The 17,103-nt window shown below is 44.9% G+C and overlaps 3 protein-coding genes across 3 annotated transcripts; 2 read left to right on the top strand and 1 right to left on the bottom strand.

Moving 5' to 3' along the window:
- The first annotated feature begins 425 nt into the window (after positions 1 to 425).
- Positions 426 to 1,754, top strand: LOC107641026 (uncharacterized). Its single transcript, XM_016344534.1, has one exon. The coding sequence runs from the start codon at positions 426 to 428 to the stop codon at positions 1,752 to 1,754; it is 1,329 nt and encodes a 442-aa protein (XP_016200020.1).
- Positions 1,755 to 3,471: 1,717 nt separating this feature from the next.
- LOC107641025 (uncharacterized) lies at positions 3,472 to 4,092 on the top strand. Its single transcript, XM_088487263.1, has one exon. The coding sequence runs from the start codon at positions 3,472 to 3,474 to the stop codon at positions 4,090 to 4,092; it is 621 nt and encodes a 206-aa protein (XP_088343389.1).
- A 1,639-nt stretch (positions 4,093 to 5,731) lies between these two features.
- LOC148565855 (uncharacterized) lies at positions 5,732 to 6,899 on the bottom strand. Its single transcript, XM_088487262.1, has 2 exons — positions 6,788 to 6,899; positions 5,732 to 6,687 (listed from the first exon to the last, which is right to left on the bottom strand). Exons 1-2 carry the CDS (start codon positions 6,897 to 6,899, stop codon positions 5,732 to 5,734), a joined length of 1,068 nt encoding a protein of 355 aa, XP_088343388.1.
- Between the last annotated feature and the right edge of the window lie 10,204 nt (positions 6,900 to 17,103).

The raw sequence follows: 17,103 nt of genomic DNA, 5'->3' as shown, positions 1-17,103 counted from the left end.
CCTGGGGGGCAGCCTCTGTCGCTTCTCCCCGGGAGCAGACGAGGTCCCCCCACGACGTACCGAGCCGGCTACACGATCCCAAGAGAGACACCCCTTCGGGGGCACAGGCAACAACAGCGCCAGGATGATACAGGAATTGCACCATAGGATGCAAAACCTAAAGCGCCAGCTGGCAGATCAAGAACGCCGTCAACGAACGCCTGAACCAATCGATTCCCACGGTGACACGGGGAAGAAATCCCCAGAGAAGTCATTTCCGACGTACACGTAGCCCACGATCTGAATCCGAGAGCGCCTGGGAGGAAGAGGAGCGCCCAAGAAGACGTCGGGACCCCGTGATATACACCCGACCTAAAAGGAGCGCTACAGAGCGAGACCGGGAAGACGGAAGAGAAAGGCCAAGGAGAACACGTCGGCCCGTAATAATGGGTGCAACCCCCTTTCATCGTTCCATCCTCAAAGTCCGGCTACCAAAGCACTTTGATAAGCCGACGGACATGAGGTACGACGGAACCCAAGACCCGCAGGAACACCTCACGGCCTTCGAGGCCAGGATGAACCTAGAAGGAGTTGGAGACGAGGTGAGGTGCCGCGCTTTCCCGGTCATCTTGGCGGGACCTGCGATACGGTGGTTCAACAGCCTCCCGCAGGGCTCGGTGGCCAGGTTTTTGGACATCAGCCGCGCTTTCCTGGCCCAATTTACAACCAGAATCGCAAAGGCAAAACACCCGATCAATTTGCTCAGGGTGACTCAGAGGTCTAGCGAGTCGACCAGAAAATATCTAGACTGGTTTAACGATGAGTGCTTAGAGATCGACGGGCTAACTGACTCGGTAGCTAGTCTGTGTTTGACGAACGGACTCCAGAACGAGGACTTCAGAAAGCACCTCACCACGAAGCCAGTGTGGACAATGCATGAGATCCAAACTGTAGCTAGGGAATACATTAATGATGAAGAAGTCAGTCAAGTCGTGGCTGCCAACAAGCGGCAGCCCTCCTACAATCAACCCCGACAGCACGGTAGCAGACAAAGGCAGAAGGAACATGCCAGAGACGGCGGTCCGAGCAAGACACCCAGGCCATTTCCTCGAGTCGAAAAGTTCACCAATTACACTCCCCTCACTGTCCCCATCATAGAAGTTTATAAACAGATAGCCGAGAAGGGAATCTTGTCGAAGCCCCGACCTCTAAAGGACCGAACCGGGGGGAACAAGAGCCTCTATTGTGATTATCATAAGGGCTATGGACATAAAACACAGGACTGCTTCGACCTAAAAGACGCGCTGGAACAAGCAATCCGGGACGGAAAACTAGACAAATTCTCCCACCTCATCAGGGAGCCGAGGAGACGAGATCATGACCGCGAGGGAGAGGACAAGACCCGCTCAGTAAAGCGACGTCAAGAGCCAGAGGACAATGACCACGACCTTACCATAGTAAACGTGGTAACAGCAAGGAATGCGGCTCCGAGGTCGAAGTCGGCACACAAGAAAGACACCAAAGTTCTGGCAGTTTCTTCGTCTTCCGTGCGAAGCTCCAAAAAGCTTCCATCCATTTCGTTCAGTCCGGAGGACCAATGGTTCGATGAGGTCGCGGAAAACCCTCCCATGGTCATCACGGCCAGAGTGGGAACCGGCCTCATCAAGCAGATCCTTGTAGATACTGGGGCGGACTCGAATATTATGTTCCGCAACGTGTTCGATGCCTTGGGTCTACGGGATGCCGACTTAAAGACTCACAGCACGGTGTTGTAAGACTAGGCGACTACTTCATCAAGCCAGACGGGATAATCTCCCTGCCGGTATCCATAGGACCAAGACAGGGGCGAAGATCGGTAATGGCCGAGTTCGTGGTTTTGCGAGACTCCACGGCCTAAAACGTCATCCTAGGGAGGAAAACCATTAACGATCTCGGGGCAGTGATCAGCACAAAGATGTTGGTAATGAAGTTCGTCGCTGATGACGGATCCGTGGGATCCATAAAAGGAGACTTGGAAATGGCAGTCGCTTGCGACAATGCCAGTCTCTCCCTAAGAAAGAAATCTAAAGAAGCATCAGGAGTGTTCCTCGCCGACCTGGACGCTAGAGTTACCGACAAGCCCAGACCCGAACCGGAGGGGAACCTGGAAAAGTTCAGGGTCGGCGACGCGGAGGAGAAGTTCACCTTCATGAACAGAAACCTCCCACATGAATTGAAAGAACCTCTAGTGGAAATGATCAGGGCCAATGGCGATTTGTTTGCTTGGACACCAGCCGACATGCTAGGGATAGACCCCCAACTCATGTCACATCATTTGGTCGTCAAGCCGGAAGCCAGACCGGTGGCTCAAAGGAGAAGGAAGATGTCACGAGAAAGAGCGGAGGAGGTGGCCAAGCAAACGGCCGGCCTCCTCGAAGCGGGGTTTATTTGAGAACTTGATTACTCGACCTGGTTGTCGAATGTAGTTCTAGTAAGAAAGCACAATGGAAAATGGAGGATGTGTGTGGACTACTCCGATCTCAACAAAGCATACCCCAAGGACTGCTACCCCTTACCCAACATTGATGCGCTCGTCGACGCGACGGCGGGATATCGGTATCTGAGCTTTATGGATGCTTATTCCGGCTACAATCAGATACTGATGCACCGGCCAGACGAAGAGAAAACAACATTTATAACGCCGGGAGGAATATATTGCTACAAGGTAATGCCGTTTGGCCTGAAGAACGATGGGGCCACATACCAAAGGTTAATGAACAAGATATTCAGCGACTTCATAGGTAAGACGGTGGAAGTGTACGTGGATGATATACTTGCGAAGACCACCCGGCCTGAGGACCTCCTAAGCGACCTAGGAAATGTATTCGCTTCCCTCTGACAACACGGTATGAGGCTCAACCCACTCAAGTGTGCCTTTGCCATGGAGGCTGGAAAGTTCCTAGGATTTATAATAACCCAAAGAGGGGTGAAGGCCAACCCTGAAAAGTGTCAAGCGGTACTCCAAATGAAGAGCCCGGGCCATGTCAAAGACGTTCAGAGGCTGGCAGGAAGGCTCACCGCACTATCCCGCTTCCTCGGGGCATCGGCAGCGAAGGCCCTGCCTTTCTTCAACTTGATGAGAAAGGGGATAGTGTTTGAATGGACCCCGGCGTGCGAAGAAGCATTCAATCATTTCAATGAGATCCTTGCGACACCACCTGTACTCGGGAAGCCCAAGGTCGGAGAACCGCTCTACCTGTACCTGGCCATAACGGAGGAAGCGCTGGCAGCGGTTTTGGTACGGGAAGAAAGGAAGGTTCAACAACCAATTTACTTTGTGAGTAGAGCGATGCAAGGAGCAGAACTGAGATACAACAAATTAGAGAAGCTAGTACTGGCACTCCTAACCTCTTCCCGCAGACTACGGCAATACTTCCAAGGTCACCAAGTGGTCGTGAGAACGGACCAGGAAATCCGCCAGGTGCTCCAAAAACCCGACTTAGCGGAAAGGAGATGACTTGGGCCATCGAACTATCTCAGTATGATTTGCGATATGAGCCCCGACATGCAATTAAGGCGCAAGCGATGGCAGACTTCTTGGTAGAAGTAACGGGGGACCCAACCAAAGAAACAGGCATACGGTGGAGGCTCCATGTGGACGGGGCCTCCAACCAAACGTCTGGAGGTGCTGGGATCATCTTGGAAAGCCCTGCAGGGGTCATATACGAACAATCCATCAAGTTTGAGTTCTCCATATCGAACAACCAAGTGGAGTACGAGGCCCTCTTGGGCGGCTTAATCCTAGCTCGGGAAGTCGGGGCTACGAGGCTGGAAGTGTGCAGTGACTCACAAGTCGTTACCTCGCAAGTGAATGGAAGCTACCAAGCCCGAGACTCGCTGTTGCAGAAGTACCTGGAGAAGGTCAAAGAGTTGAGCAAACAATTCGAGGAGGTCACGATCCAGCACGTTCCGAGGGAAAGGAACACACGGGCATACCTCCTATCCAAGCTAGCAAGCACGAAACCGGAAGTCGGCAACCGGTCTCTCATTCAGGGCATGATAAAAGAACCAGCAGTTGCCCTTCACCTGACAAAGATAGCCTCTCCTAGATGGACCCCATCACTGACTTCCTAGAAAACGGCAAACTCCCTGACGACGAGAAGGCAGCTAAAGCGTTGAGAAGGGAGGCGGCCAAATATGCAATCATACAAGGTCAACTGTTTAAAAAGGGACTCAGCCAGCCCTTATTGAAGTGCCTGCATCCCGACAAAACGGACTACGTGCTCAGAGAGGTCCACGAGGGGTGCTATGGTCACCACATCGGGGGCAAAGCCCTAGCATGAAAGCTCATCCGAGCTGGATATTACTGGCCATCGATGATGATGGACTCCAAAGAATTCGTGAGGAAATGCGTCAAGTGCCAAGAGAACGCCAACTTCCACAAAGCGCCGACAACTGAACTAAACCTATTGATGTCCTCCCGACCTTTCGCACAGTGGGGAGTCGACCTCTTGGGACCTTTCCCAGTTGGTCCGGGGCAAGTCAAATATCTCATAGTCACCATCGACTACTACACCAAATGGATAGAAGCTGAACCACTGGCCAGTATATCCTCATCTAATTGTCGAAAGTTTATGTGGAGGCAGGTGATAACTCGATTCAGCATACCAGAAGTCGTTATCAATGATAACGGGACGCAGTTCACTGATAAGAAGTTCGTGGAGTTCCTCACCGATCTGGGCATAAAGCAGAAGTTCTCCTCTGTAGAGCATCCCCAGATGAATGGCCAAGTTGAGGCCGCAAACAAGGTCGTCTTGCTGGGCCTCAAGAAGCGGCTAGATAATAAAAAAGGTGCATGGGTCGACGAACTCGCCTCAGTTCTCTGGTCTTACCGAACAACCAAGCAGTCGTCCACAGGAGAAACCCTCTTCCGCCTGATGTACGGGGTAGATGCAATGATACCCGTAGAGATCAGTGAGCCGAGCCCACGATTACTTCTGAAGGGGGTAGAGGAAGCTGTAGAAAAGGACCTAGTAGATGAGGCTAGGGAGGTGGACCATTTGTCGGAAGTAGCACTAAAGCAAAGAACGGCCCTGCGCTACAACACCAAAGTGCTCAGGAGAGAATTTGAGCAAAATGACCTCGTCCTGCGGCGCAACGACATCGGGCTCCTTACTCAAGGGGAGGTAAACTAGCGACAAACTGGGAAGACCCCTACAGGGTCAAAGAGGTAATTGGCAAGGGCGCCTACAAATTGGAGAAGCTCGATGGCAAAGAAGTTCCGAGAACCTGGAATGCAGGTAACTTGAGAAGATTTTATCCTTAGCTCAAACATGCCGATTAGGCAATCTGACGAGCTTAGTGATTTACTTTTGTTAAGTGTTTATCATGGAAATAGACTTGTTTAACTATCATTAATGTTTACTTGTCAAAATTACTTTCCCATTTACTTTTCTCCATTTAAATGGGACAACAATACGGTGCCTCGGGACTGATCACCTCGAGAGCCAACTAAGTTAACGCCATAACAAACGGCTACAATAATAGTAAAGCCACAACTTGGCTTTGCCAAACTACCAACACAACGGTAAACAAACACGAACGACAAGCCAATACCAACAAAACAGTAACAAAACAGAACAAAAACGTACTACCAGTTAAGCAGAGAAAGATGATAATCACAAGACAACCAAGCGGCTACTAAAGTATATCAAAAAGTTAGTTCCACATGTTCTACAATAAAATCATAAACTCCATACAAAGGTACAAGAGATCATTTCTTGGGGATATCGACAATCTTGCATTCCTTGATTGTCTTAAAGACCCCAATTGCCGATGTGTCGAAGTCAAGGGCCACGACCCTCACCTGGGCCTTAAGAGCCTCTTCAGTCATTATTATGGTGCTTTTTCTCTGCTTTACGGTCTCTCTGTACTTCTTCTTAAACTCCTCCACCTCGGCCTGAGCAGTCTTAGCAGACGACGCGGCCGCATCACGTTCTTTTTCCAAAGCAGCCACCCGACCTTGTGCCGCATTGAGCTGGCTCTCCAAAGCCATCTCCCGTTCGGTCAACCGGGAGACAATGGCATCAGAGGTCTTCAATTTTTCCTCGACAGACGTGGCCTTCTTCTCGGTAGCCTTAAGTTTCTCCTCAGTCTTGGACAGCTGCTCCCGAAGTGTTTCCACTTCAACCTTAAACTTATTATTGGCCTGAACGGAAGCCTCGAGCTTCCTCTGCACTGACTGCATCCCTGATAACTCAAACTCGGCCTTCCGAGCTATGGCGGCGCCGCGGAGGAGAGTACGGTGCATCCACCTCGCCTGTCCCGGAAGGTCGGAACCGTGGAAATACTCCTCCGTGCCGGGAAGCAACTGGGAGTCTATGAAGTTCCCGGCATCGAAGTTCCTCTCCATCACGGTGAGGGCTCCTTTAGGACTGGAGGATGACTTCTGCCTCTTGGGGTTGTGGATAACCTTCAAGTCATCATCCTTGACATGTGGATTGGAAGTCGAATCCCTAGTACCGGCCACCTCCTCACGGATAGGAGAGACATGCGCCCCATCAGCATCTTTTTCCGACATCTCAGTGTCATGGGGTGGAGGCACCGCCTGGTTCTTCTTATTCTCGGGAGGGGTCTCCGGCTTCCCGTCGGTCTTCTCCTCATCACTGTCACCAGCCAGAAAAGTATTGTACAAACTTTCAAGACCTGTCACCTCGGCAGACATTCCCACTACAACAAAAAAGTAAAACAGGTTAGTCCGGAAATCGGCATAACAGCATGACAAATCAAAGCAACAATAACGCGAGAAATGCAAGTCCAAGCTACTCACAAATATAGTTCCGGGCGACCTCCCGTTCGCCCATAAGGAGGTGAGAATTTACGTGGTTCCTCCCAAAGACGGCTAACAACACGTCGGCAATCTTTCTATCCACAGCGGACATCCCCTTGTAGGTCACCTTGATAAAGGTATTGGACCCCACTCCGAAACTCCAATACGTCGGGATGAGACGTTGCCCTTCTAACGACAACCAGAAGGGGTGGCGACCTTTGACTGGGCGCACTTTAAAGTACTTGTCCTTGAACCCGTGGTAAGAGTCCTCGAACAAGCCAAAAATCCTCCGACCTTGGGCAGATCAGAAGGACATGAACCCCTTCTTCGCTTTCCCTTCTTTTGATGGATTAGTGAGGTTGAAAAGATAAAGGAAAACATCGACGGACACCGGCAGCTCCAAGTACTCGCACACCATCTCGAAGCAGCGGATGGAAGCCTAACTATTCGGATGCAACTGCGACGGCGCCACGGAGATCCGGTTTAACAACACCATTTGAAAAGAAGAAAAAGGAATGCGAACGCCTACCTGGGTAAACATTGCCTTATAGAACCAGATCCAGTTGGCAATTCGGGGGGAGTGAAGGTTGATCTCGTACAACTGCTCGTTGGGAGCGGGAACGAAAACGTCGTAGTTAGCCTCCTCGTCAGTTCCGCCGCACAAGTACTCGGCTTGATGGAACTCGGTAAGTTCCTCCTCACCCATCTGGTTTGGAGAATCCTTCATGTCAGAGGTCACCCAAGCGTACCGGTCGTAACCCACGCCCGAGGTGGAAGCTCGTGAGACGATACGAGCCATACCTACAGTGGGGGCACCACTCAGTTAGTCTATGAGGTCGAGAACTCGGGAAAAGCTCAGAAGCTACGTTTAGCCTATTCAGTAACTGAAATTAAGTATGGCTGAAGCAAATCCAAAACAAAGCCTAAAACTAATGCCCTAGAATGGTAACCCCCCTAATACGCCTATTTAACACCATCATTCAACGCACAAATCCAACCAGAAGAGCAGCATGCACGCAAGAACAGGGGCAATGAAAATAAAATGAAGATAAAACAGAAAGCGAGGGATAAATGCTTACCAGGATTGATTGTGGTGATTCGAAAAGGAATGAAAAAGTATTCTTCACATGAACGCACACAGACGCAGGAATGGCAGTAGGAAATTTGGAGAGAAGAAGATAGAGATGAGAAGAACAAGGGAGTGAAGTGGGAGCAAAATGGAAAACTGATATGGGATTAAGAAACTAACTCAAAAGGCGCAAAAAGTAAAGGCAAAATAGTCTTTGCATGCAGGGTTTCAAAATAACCCATTATGAGCATTTAATGCTCAGCGCAAAGAACGAGGCGACGAACAGTTATCCCCAGCAACGAACAGACACACGCGCAAGAGGCAAGTTGATAAACCATTATTTTATGATTTATATTCTGTTTAATTGAGTGGTTTTATCAAGTCTTTACTCACTTATTCATATGATTAGCATGTATTTACAATTCCTTCCCAAAATTGTTCCATGGTTGAAAACTTGCTTCCTAGAGATCTTTTAATTATGTATTTTAATTCTCCATTATACCAATCGATACCGTGATCCATGTGTTAAGTGTTTCAGGCTTCATAGGGCAGGAATGGCTTAGAGAATGGAGAGGAAGCTTGCAAAAATGGAAGAAACACAAGAAACTAAGGAGATGACCAGCGAACACTGACACGAGCGCATGGCTCATGCGAGCGCGCGAAATGAAGAAATCACAGCGACGCGAACGCGTGCTTGACGCAAATGCGTGGATTGGAGTCTGCACGAATGACGCAAACGCGTGGACGACACGAACGCGTGACAAGGAAAATCACTGAATGACGCGAACGCGTGGACGACGCGTACGCGTGACCTGGGCGATCTACAGAAATTACAGAATACGCTGAAGACAATTTTGGGCCGCATTTTAACCCAGTTTTTTTCCCAGAAACACAGATTAAAGTTAGGGAACATGCAGAGACTCAACACGCATCCACACACATTGAGATACAGTCACATACATTGATATTAGGATTACTTTTAAGTTTTAGATCTGAATCTAGATTAGCCTTACATTCATAGTTTATGCTTTTGCTTTGGATTTTGGAGATTGAAGAGTCATTACCTCCGTTGAAGACACTACTTTAGTTTGTTTTCTTATTCCCTTACTCTTAATTAGTTTCTCATTGGCCCTGTTCAGATAATTATGTTGCATTTTGAATTTATCAATATATAGAGTTACTTTTACTTTTAATTAATTTTAATTCTCTGTATTATTTTATTTCATTTAATTATGTCATCTTATATTTTTATGAGCGTTATATTCATGTCAATGGAGTAGAAATTCCACTTGACATGGGGTTGATTAAGAGGAGACACTTGAGTTGGAATGCTCAAGTGCTTAGTTAAATTGGACGTTATTGGCTAATGTTGTACCTACTAACGCTAGACCTTCCCAAGGAAGAGGACTAGGATTTGCGGGTAAGAGTTAGCTCAATCACTTGACTTTCCTTTATTTAGTAAGAGTTAACTAAGTGAAAACAACAACCTCTTTACACTATATTTGAGAAGATTCCAACAAGGATAGGACTTCCAATTAATTATTCTCCTAGTCAAGACCTTTTAATATTAATAATAATTCTTAGTTAATTGCTTTAATTTATAATTATTTTAATTATTCATTATCCAACTCAAACTTTCTGGAAAATTTCTGATTAATAAATTAGCACTCTTTCCTACAACTCATTTGGAGACGACCTGAGACTCATACTCCCAGTATTTTTATTTCTAAAATTTGTGACACCCTTTTTAAATTGGTAAGGCGGATCTTAGCTGGTTAAGAGCTATACGTGCAACGCTATTCTCTTATTAAAAATCTCTTAATTGGCCTAACTTCTGCCCCGCATCAATTTTTGGCGCCGTTGCCGGGGAGTTGCAATAGTGTGCTAGATTATTAATTAGTGTATATATTTTTATTTTTATTTGCATATTTTATTTTTATTTCTATTACCATGAGCTACATGTCTTTCTCATTGAATGACACGTTCATTGACTGATCCGAGCTTAGTTGCTTTCGATCCTGAAATTGAGAGAACACTTTCACGTATTAGGCGAGCTCGACGTCGGTTAGCCTCTGAGGGTGGTGAAGTGATTGTTATCAATTCACCAGTCTCATCTGAGGGCAAATCTGAACCGCCATCTGAGAGCGAGACAAGCTCCTTTACTACTGATTCAGTTGATTCACGTGCAGGTAACATGGCAGCACCTAGGAGGATTCCTCTCCAGGAGGCAGGAGCCCCATATTTCACCCTGCAACCGTATCAAGTGCGTCATCCAAATCTGGCTGCAAATTTTGAACTGAAGACTGCACTAATCAACTTGATGCCCAAATTTCATGGCTTACCTGCTCAAGAGCCTATCAAGCACCTTAGGGATTTTCAGACAGCCTGTTCTACTGTTAGGCGTCATGGTGCAGATGAAACCTCTATTCTGTTAACCGCCTTCCCGTTTTCTCTTGAAGGAAAGGCGAGGGAATGGTACTACACTCAACCTGATTAGAAGAGAATTCTTGGAAAAATACTTTCCAGCTGAAGTTACTGATAGATTGAGGAAAGAGATTTCAATGATTATTCAAGGTGAATCTGAGACTCTCTACGAATATTAGGAACGCTTCAACAATCTCCTGGACGCATGCCCCCACCACATGATTGACAAGCTAGTGTTGATCAGCTACTTCACACAAGGCATGAAGCCTCAGGATAAGACTACACTGGATGGTGCGAGTAATGGTTCCCTGAAAAAGTACAAGACTACAGATGAAGCATGGCAACTGATCGCCGACCTGGATGAATCTGCTCGGAATCACAAGCATAGGAACAACCATCCCAAAGCTATTGCCGAAGTTTCTTCTAGAATTGAGACTACCGCTCTCACACAGAGTATATGTGAAATGACCAACCTACTGAAACAGATGCAGTTAAATCAACAACAAGCACAACAAGCTCAGCCTCTCCCACCACAACAAAGCCAACAGTTGGTTCCACAAAGAGTATGTGGGATTTGTGCTGATTATAGTCATTATACTGATGAATATCCACAGCTTCAACAGGAAGACAACACTATGGCAGCCACTCACAACTTCTATGACCGCCCAAATCAAGGATACAATCAACAAGGTGGCAACTATAACCATGAATGGCAGGACAACTCCAACCAAGGTTGGAGAGATAATTCTAACCATGACTGGAGGGATAACTATAACAGAGGAGACAGAGACAACAATGGAAACCAGAGGTGGAATAACAATAACAACAACAGACAGTAGAATCAGAACCAACCTTACAGAGCACCTCACCTAAGACAGTCCCAAGGATCCCAGCACAACCAACAACAGGTTCCTCGGATCACTTATTCTAATTCCTCATCAAATGACGAGATGCTTCGCTCTCTTACACAAGGGCAACAAGACATGCAGACGCAGCTGAACTCTACTTTAAATAGTTTGACTGCTACTTTACAAGCTCTCGTCTCCCGGTTAGATTCATCACCTAATTCCACTAATCGACCTTCAAGCTCCAATGAAATTCCTTCTCAACCCCTACCTAATCCCAAAGGTGGCATCAATGCCATCACTTTGAGGTCCGAAACCACATTGCAGGAGAGGAACCATGAGGAGCCATGCCCACCAGAACACGTCCCAGCTGAAGATCTGGTGGAAGTGGAAGATGCTGAAGAGGAAGAGGACGTACAAGACAAGGTAGAAGAAGAAGAGGTTCAACCTCAGAATGAAGCACCAAAGGATGCAGAAGCTACAAGTAACGTCCTTCCTATCCCATTTTCACAACTTGCAAGGAAGCCCAGAAAGCAGATGGAACTTGATCCCAAAATGGTAGAAATATTCAAAAAGGTTGAGGTAATTGTTCCCCTTTTTGATGTTATTCAACAGGTACCTAAATACGCAAAGTTTCTAAAGGATTTGTGCATACATAAAGATAAAATTAATGAATTAAAAACTATTCCTTTAGGTAGTTCTATATCTGTTTTAATGGGAGGTATACCTAAAAAATGTAGTGATCCAGGTCCATGTATGGTTAACTGTACCATTGGAGGTGTGATATTTTCTGACTGTATGTGTGATTTAGGAGCGTGTGTTAGTATAGTACCTTTGTCTATATATGATACTTTGAGGATCCCTCCCTTAAAAAGGTTGGCAGCTCGTTTTGTGTTAGCATATAAAAGCATTATCACAGTAGTTGGAATTGCTGAAGATGTATTAGTGAGCATTAAGGGGCTCACATTTCCCATTGACTTCTATATCCTGGAAATGCCCCCTAATGACTCAGGAAGACCATCATCAATCCTGCTTGGAAGACCATTCCTTAAGACTTCGAAGTTCAAGCTGGATGCATTCTCAGGAACTTACTCCTTTGAGATAGATGGCAGAGCAGTGAAATTCAGTTTGAATGAAGCTATGAAGCATCCTCTGGAAGATCATTCTATCTTCCAGTGCGACATTATTGATGAAACTGTAAATGAAGTTCACCAGGAAGAATTAGAAGAGAAGTACATGGAGCAAGGTCCAAGTGTGGGGACACTTTCTGAAAACAATGAGAACACTTTGCCATTATCACCAGCCCCGGATGATTCAGAGCCTAGCTATGAGCAGAAATTAGAATTAAAGCCCCTTCCTCCACACGTCAAGTATGCTTACCTTGAGGACAAGCAGAAGTTCCCAGTTATCATTGCAAAGGAACTCACTTCCCAACAAGAAGAACAACTTCTTAATGTGCTGAGAAAACATAAGAAAGCAATTGGAGGGAGCTTGGTGGATATAGTAGGCATCAGCCCTCAAGTTTGTGAGCACAGAATATTCTTAGAAGAGGGAGAAAAGCCTGTCCGTCAACCTCAAAGAATATTGAATCCCACCATCTTAGAAGTTGTCAAGAAAGAAGTGACCAGGCTACTTGAAGCAGATATCATTTACCCCATCTCGGATAGTGAATGGGTCAGTCTAGTACAAGTGATGCCCAAGAAGTCTGGAGTCATAACAGTAAGAAATGAGCATGGAGAGCTCCTGACAACTAGAGTGCAGAATTCATGGAGAGTTTGCATTGACTATAGGCGTCTCAACCAAGCCACTCGCAAGGATCATTACCCCTTGCCATTCATTGATCAGATGCTTGATCGCCTATCAGGTAAATCCCATTACTGTTTTTTAGATGGTTACACAGGCTAATTTCAAATTCATATAGCTCCTGAAGATCAGGAAAAGACTACTTTTACATGTCCTTTTGGGACTTATGCTTATAAGAGAATGCCCTTTGGCTTATGCAATGCACCAGCTACTTTCCAAAGGTGTATGATGAGTCTTTTCTCTGATCTCATTGAGAACTGTATGGAGATTTTTATGGATGATTTTAGCGTATATGGTGATTCATTTAGCCTTTGCTTGGATAGTTTATCTAGAGTACTAGACAGGTGTGTTAATACAAACCTTGTATTAAATTTTGAAAAATGTCACTTTATAGTAAAACAAGGAATTGTACTAGGACATGTTGTGTCTAATATTGGCATTTCTGTAGATCCAGCAAAGGTGGATGTTATTTCTAGTTTACCTTACCCCTCCTCCGTGAGGGAAGTCTGTTCATTCCTTGGCCACGCAGGTTTTTACAGGAGATTTATTAAGGACTTCAGTAAGGTAGCATTGCCTTTATCCAGATTGCTGCAGAAAGATATTGAGTTCGAGGTCAGTGAGGATTGTATGCAAGCGTTTGATAAGCTAAAGATCGCCCTGACTCAAGCTTCAATTGTGAGAGGACCAGACTGGAGCCAGCCATTTGAAATTATGTGTGATGCTTCCAACCATGCAGTAGGAGCGGCGCTGGCTCAGCGCAAAGGTAAGGATCCTTTTGTAATTACTTATGCATCTAAAACTTTAGATGCTGCTCAATCTAATTATACTACTACTGGAAAAGAGCTTCTAGCTATTGTTTTTGCTCTGGATAAATTCTGAGCCTATTTACTTGGTACTAAGGTAGTAGTGTACTCAGACTATGCAGCTCTAAAATATTTGTTAGCTAAAAAGGAGTCCAAACCAAGGCTAATACGTTAGATACTGCTGCTGCAAGAATTTGATTTAGAAATTAAAGATAGGAGTGGTAACCAGAATTTAGTAACAGACCACTTGAGTCGCCTTGAGCACATTAAGGATGACTCCACTCCTATAAATGATAATTTCCCATTTGATAGCTTACAAGCAGTATCTGAAGTAGTTCCTTGGTATGCACCTGTAGATAATTATCTAGTTAGCCACACTTTTCCTCCAAATTTCACTAAGCATCAAAGAGACAAGCTAAAAAGCGAGTCCAAATATTATATATGGGATGATCCATATTTATAGAGGTATGGTGCTGACCAGGTAATTAGACGGTGTGTGCCTCAATCAGAATTTCAGTCCATTTTAGAGGCCTGCCACTCATCTGAGAATGGAGGACATTTTTGCCCTCAAAGAACAGCTAGAAAAATTCTAGACTGTGGATTCTGGTGGCCTACTCTTTTTAAAGACGCTGCTGAATTTTGTAAATCTTGTTCCCCATGCCAAAGGTTTGGTAATATATCCAAGAGGGATGAAATGCCTCAACAGATTATGCTTTTCTGTGAAATTTTTTATGTTTGGGGTATTGACTTCATGGGTCCATTTCCAAATTCTAATGGTTACCTTTATATATTGTTAGCTGTAGATTATGTTTCCAAATGGGTGGAAGCAATTCCTACCCATACTGATGACGCTAACACTGTTATTTTCTTTGTTAGAAACCATATTATTTGCCGCTTTGGATCACCACGAGCAATCGTGAGCGATCAAGGCACCCACTTTTGTAACAGGAGACTAACAGGATTACTGAGGAAGCATGGGATAATTCACAAAGTAGCAACAGCTTACCATCCCCAGACCAATGGGCAAGTAAAAGTCTCTAACAGAGAGATTAAACATATTCTAGAGAAGATAGTAAAGCCTCATAGGAAGGACTGGAGTGCCAGGCTACAAGATGCACTCTGAGCATATAGAACAGCGTACAAGACACCCTTTGGGATGAGCCCCTTCCGCCTAGTATACGGAAAGGCTTGCCACCTTCCAGTAGAGGTAGAACACAAGGCTTTCTGGGCTGTGAGGGAGTGCAACATGAATTTTGAAGAAGCTAGTGCTGAAAGAAAGCTGCAACTAGCAGAATTGGAGAATCTTCGCCTAGAAGCATATGAAAACTCAAGGCGATACAAAGAAAAGATGAAGGCTGTCCATGACAAGCATATAAAAAGGAGAGAATTCAAACCAGGGGAGTTAGTTCTTCTTTATAACTCCAGACTGAGGCTTATGCCAGGCAAACTGAGATCAAGATGGGAAGGTCCATACAGAGTAAAAAAAGCAGAGTCATACGGAGTTTTTCACCTGCGTCATCCTTCTAGCTCCAAATTTCTAAAGGTCAATGGACATCGCCTGAACCTTTATCATGGTAAGAAGATGAAGGATCACAAAGAACTAGAAGTCTTCCTCTTGGAAGACCCACCAACAGAAGCAGAATGAGCCTAAAGAGCGTCCAACTTAAGGACATAAAAGCAAAGTGCTAGGTGCGAGACACCCCACCATGGTATGATCGTTCCGTTTCAGTCTTAGATTTATTTTACTTTATTTTATTTTTATGGTGTTAATGACTCTTCTTATAATTTCTGCATATAGTCTGCATTCACATTTGTATTCGCACTCTGCATAAAAAATAAATAAATAAATAAATCCAAAAATATTCAATAAATATTTAAATAAATAAGGGGACAAAATTACCCCAATGCTAAGTTAAGTTAATGAAAAATCAATGCATATGTGATACAAGTTAAGAGAAAAAGTTAATACATGAGTATGGAATGTGAAAGTGGGAATTATGGGTAGCTAGGCTTGAATTTAAAGCATATAAGAGTATGTATGTTAGGTAAGAGTTTAGACTAGTCAAAGATTCAATTCATAGCTCACTTAGCCATATATATATCCTCACATTTACCTTAGCCTCATTACAACCTTGAAAAGACCTCATGATGTTTGCATTGGTACATTAAATACTTGTTGATTGGTTAGGTGAAGAACAAAATTTAGAAAGCATGATTAGAGAAGAGTAGAGTAATTATCCTATACACTTGGGAGACTAGAGTGCACATACACCATCAGTGAGGGTTCAATGCTTAATTCTATATTCCCTACTTTCATGAGCTATCTTCTTACATTTCTATATGTTCTCACTGTATAAATTGAATTCGTGGGATTTGATTTATGTTTATCTTGAAGAACTTATTTTCTTTTAACCAAGTAGACAAGAATCATATAGTTGTATTCATATATATAGGTTGCATTGCATTGCATTGCATGAGTTTTACATTTTCCTACTCATTTACTTTATCTCCTTAAACTAAGCATGAGGACATGCTAATGTTTAAGTGTGGGGATATTGATAAACCATTATTTTATGATTTATATTGTGTTTAATTGAGTGGTTTTATCAAGTCTTTACCCACTTATTCATATGATTAGTATGTATTTACAATTCCTTCCCAAAATTGTTCCATGGTTAAAAACTTGCTTCCTAGAGATCTTTTAATTATGTATTTTAATTCTCCTTTATACCAATCGATGCCGTGATCCGTGTGTTAAGTGTTTCAGGCTTCATAGGGCAGGAATGGCTTAGAGAATGGAGAGGAAGCTTGCAAAAATGGAAGGAACACAAGAAACTAAGGAGATGACCAGCGAACACTGACACGAGCGCATGGCTCCCGCGAGTGCGCAAAATGAAGAAATCACAGCGACGTGAACGCGTGCCTGACGCAAACGCGTGGATTGGAGTCTGCACGAATGACGCGAACGCGTGGACGACGCGAACGCGTGACAAGAAAAATCGCGGAATGACGCGAACGCGTGGACGACGCGAACGCATGGACGACGCGAACGCGTGGACGACGCGAACGCGTGGACGACGCGTACGAGGGACCTGCGCGATCTACAAAAATTACAGAATACGCTGGAGACGATTTCGGGCCGCGTTTTAACCCAGTTTTCGGCCCAGAAACACAGATTAAAGCTAGGGAACATACAGAGACTCAACACGAATCCACACACATTGAGATACAGTCACATACATGGATATTAGGATTACTTTTAAGTTTTAGATCTGAATCTAGATTAGCCTTACATTCATAGTTTATGCTTTTGCTTGAATTTTGGATGTTGAAGAGTCATTACCTCCGTTGAAGTCACTATTTTAGTTTGTT

Source organism: Arachis ipaensis, chromosome B5, assembly GCF_059453495.1.
Source record: "Arachis ipaensis isolate K30076 ecotype BB chromosome B5, ASM5945349v1, whole genome shotgun sequence".
NCBI lineage: Eukaryota > Viridiplantae > Streptophyta > Magnoliopsida > Fabales > Fabaceae > Arachis > Arachis ipaensis.
Note: the sequence above shows the minus strand (reverse complement) of the source record. Positions and strands in the feature narration are given on the sequence as shown.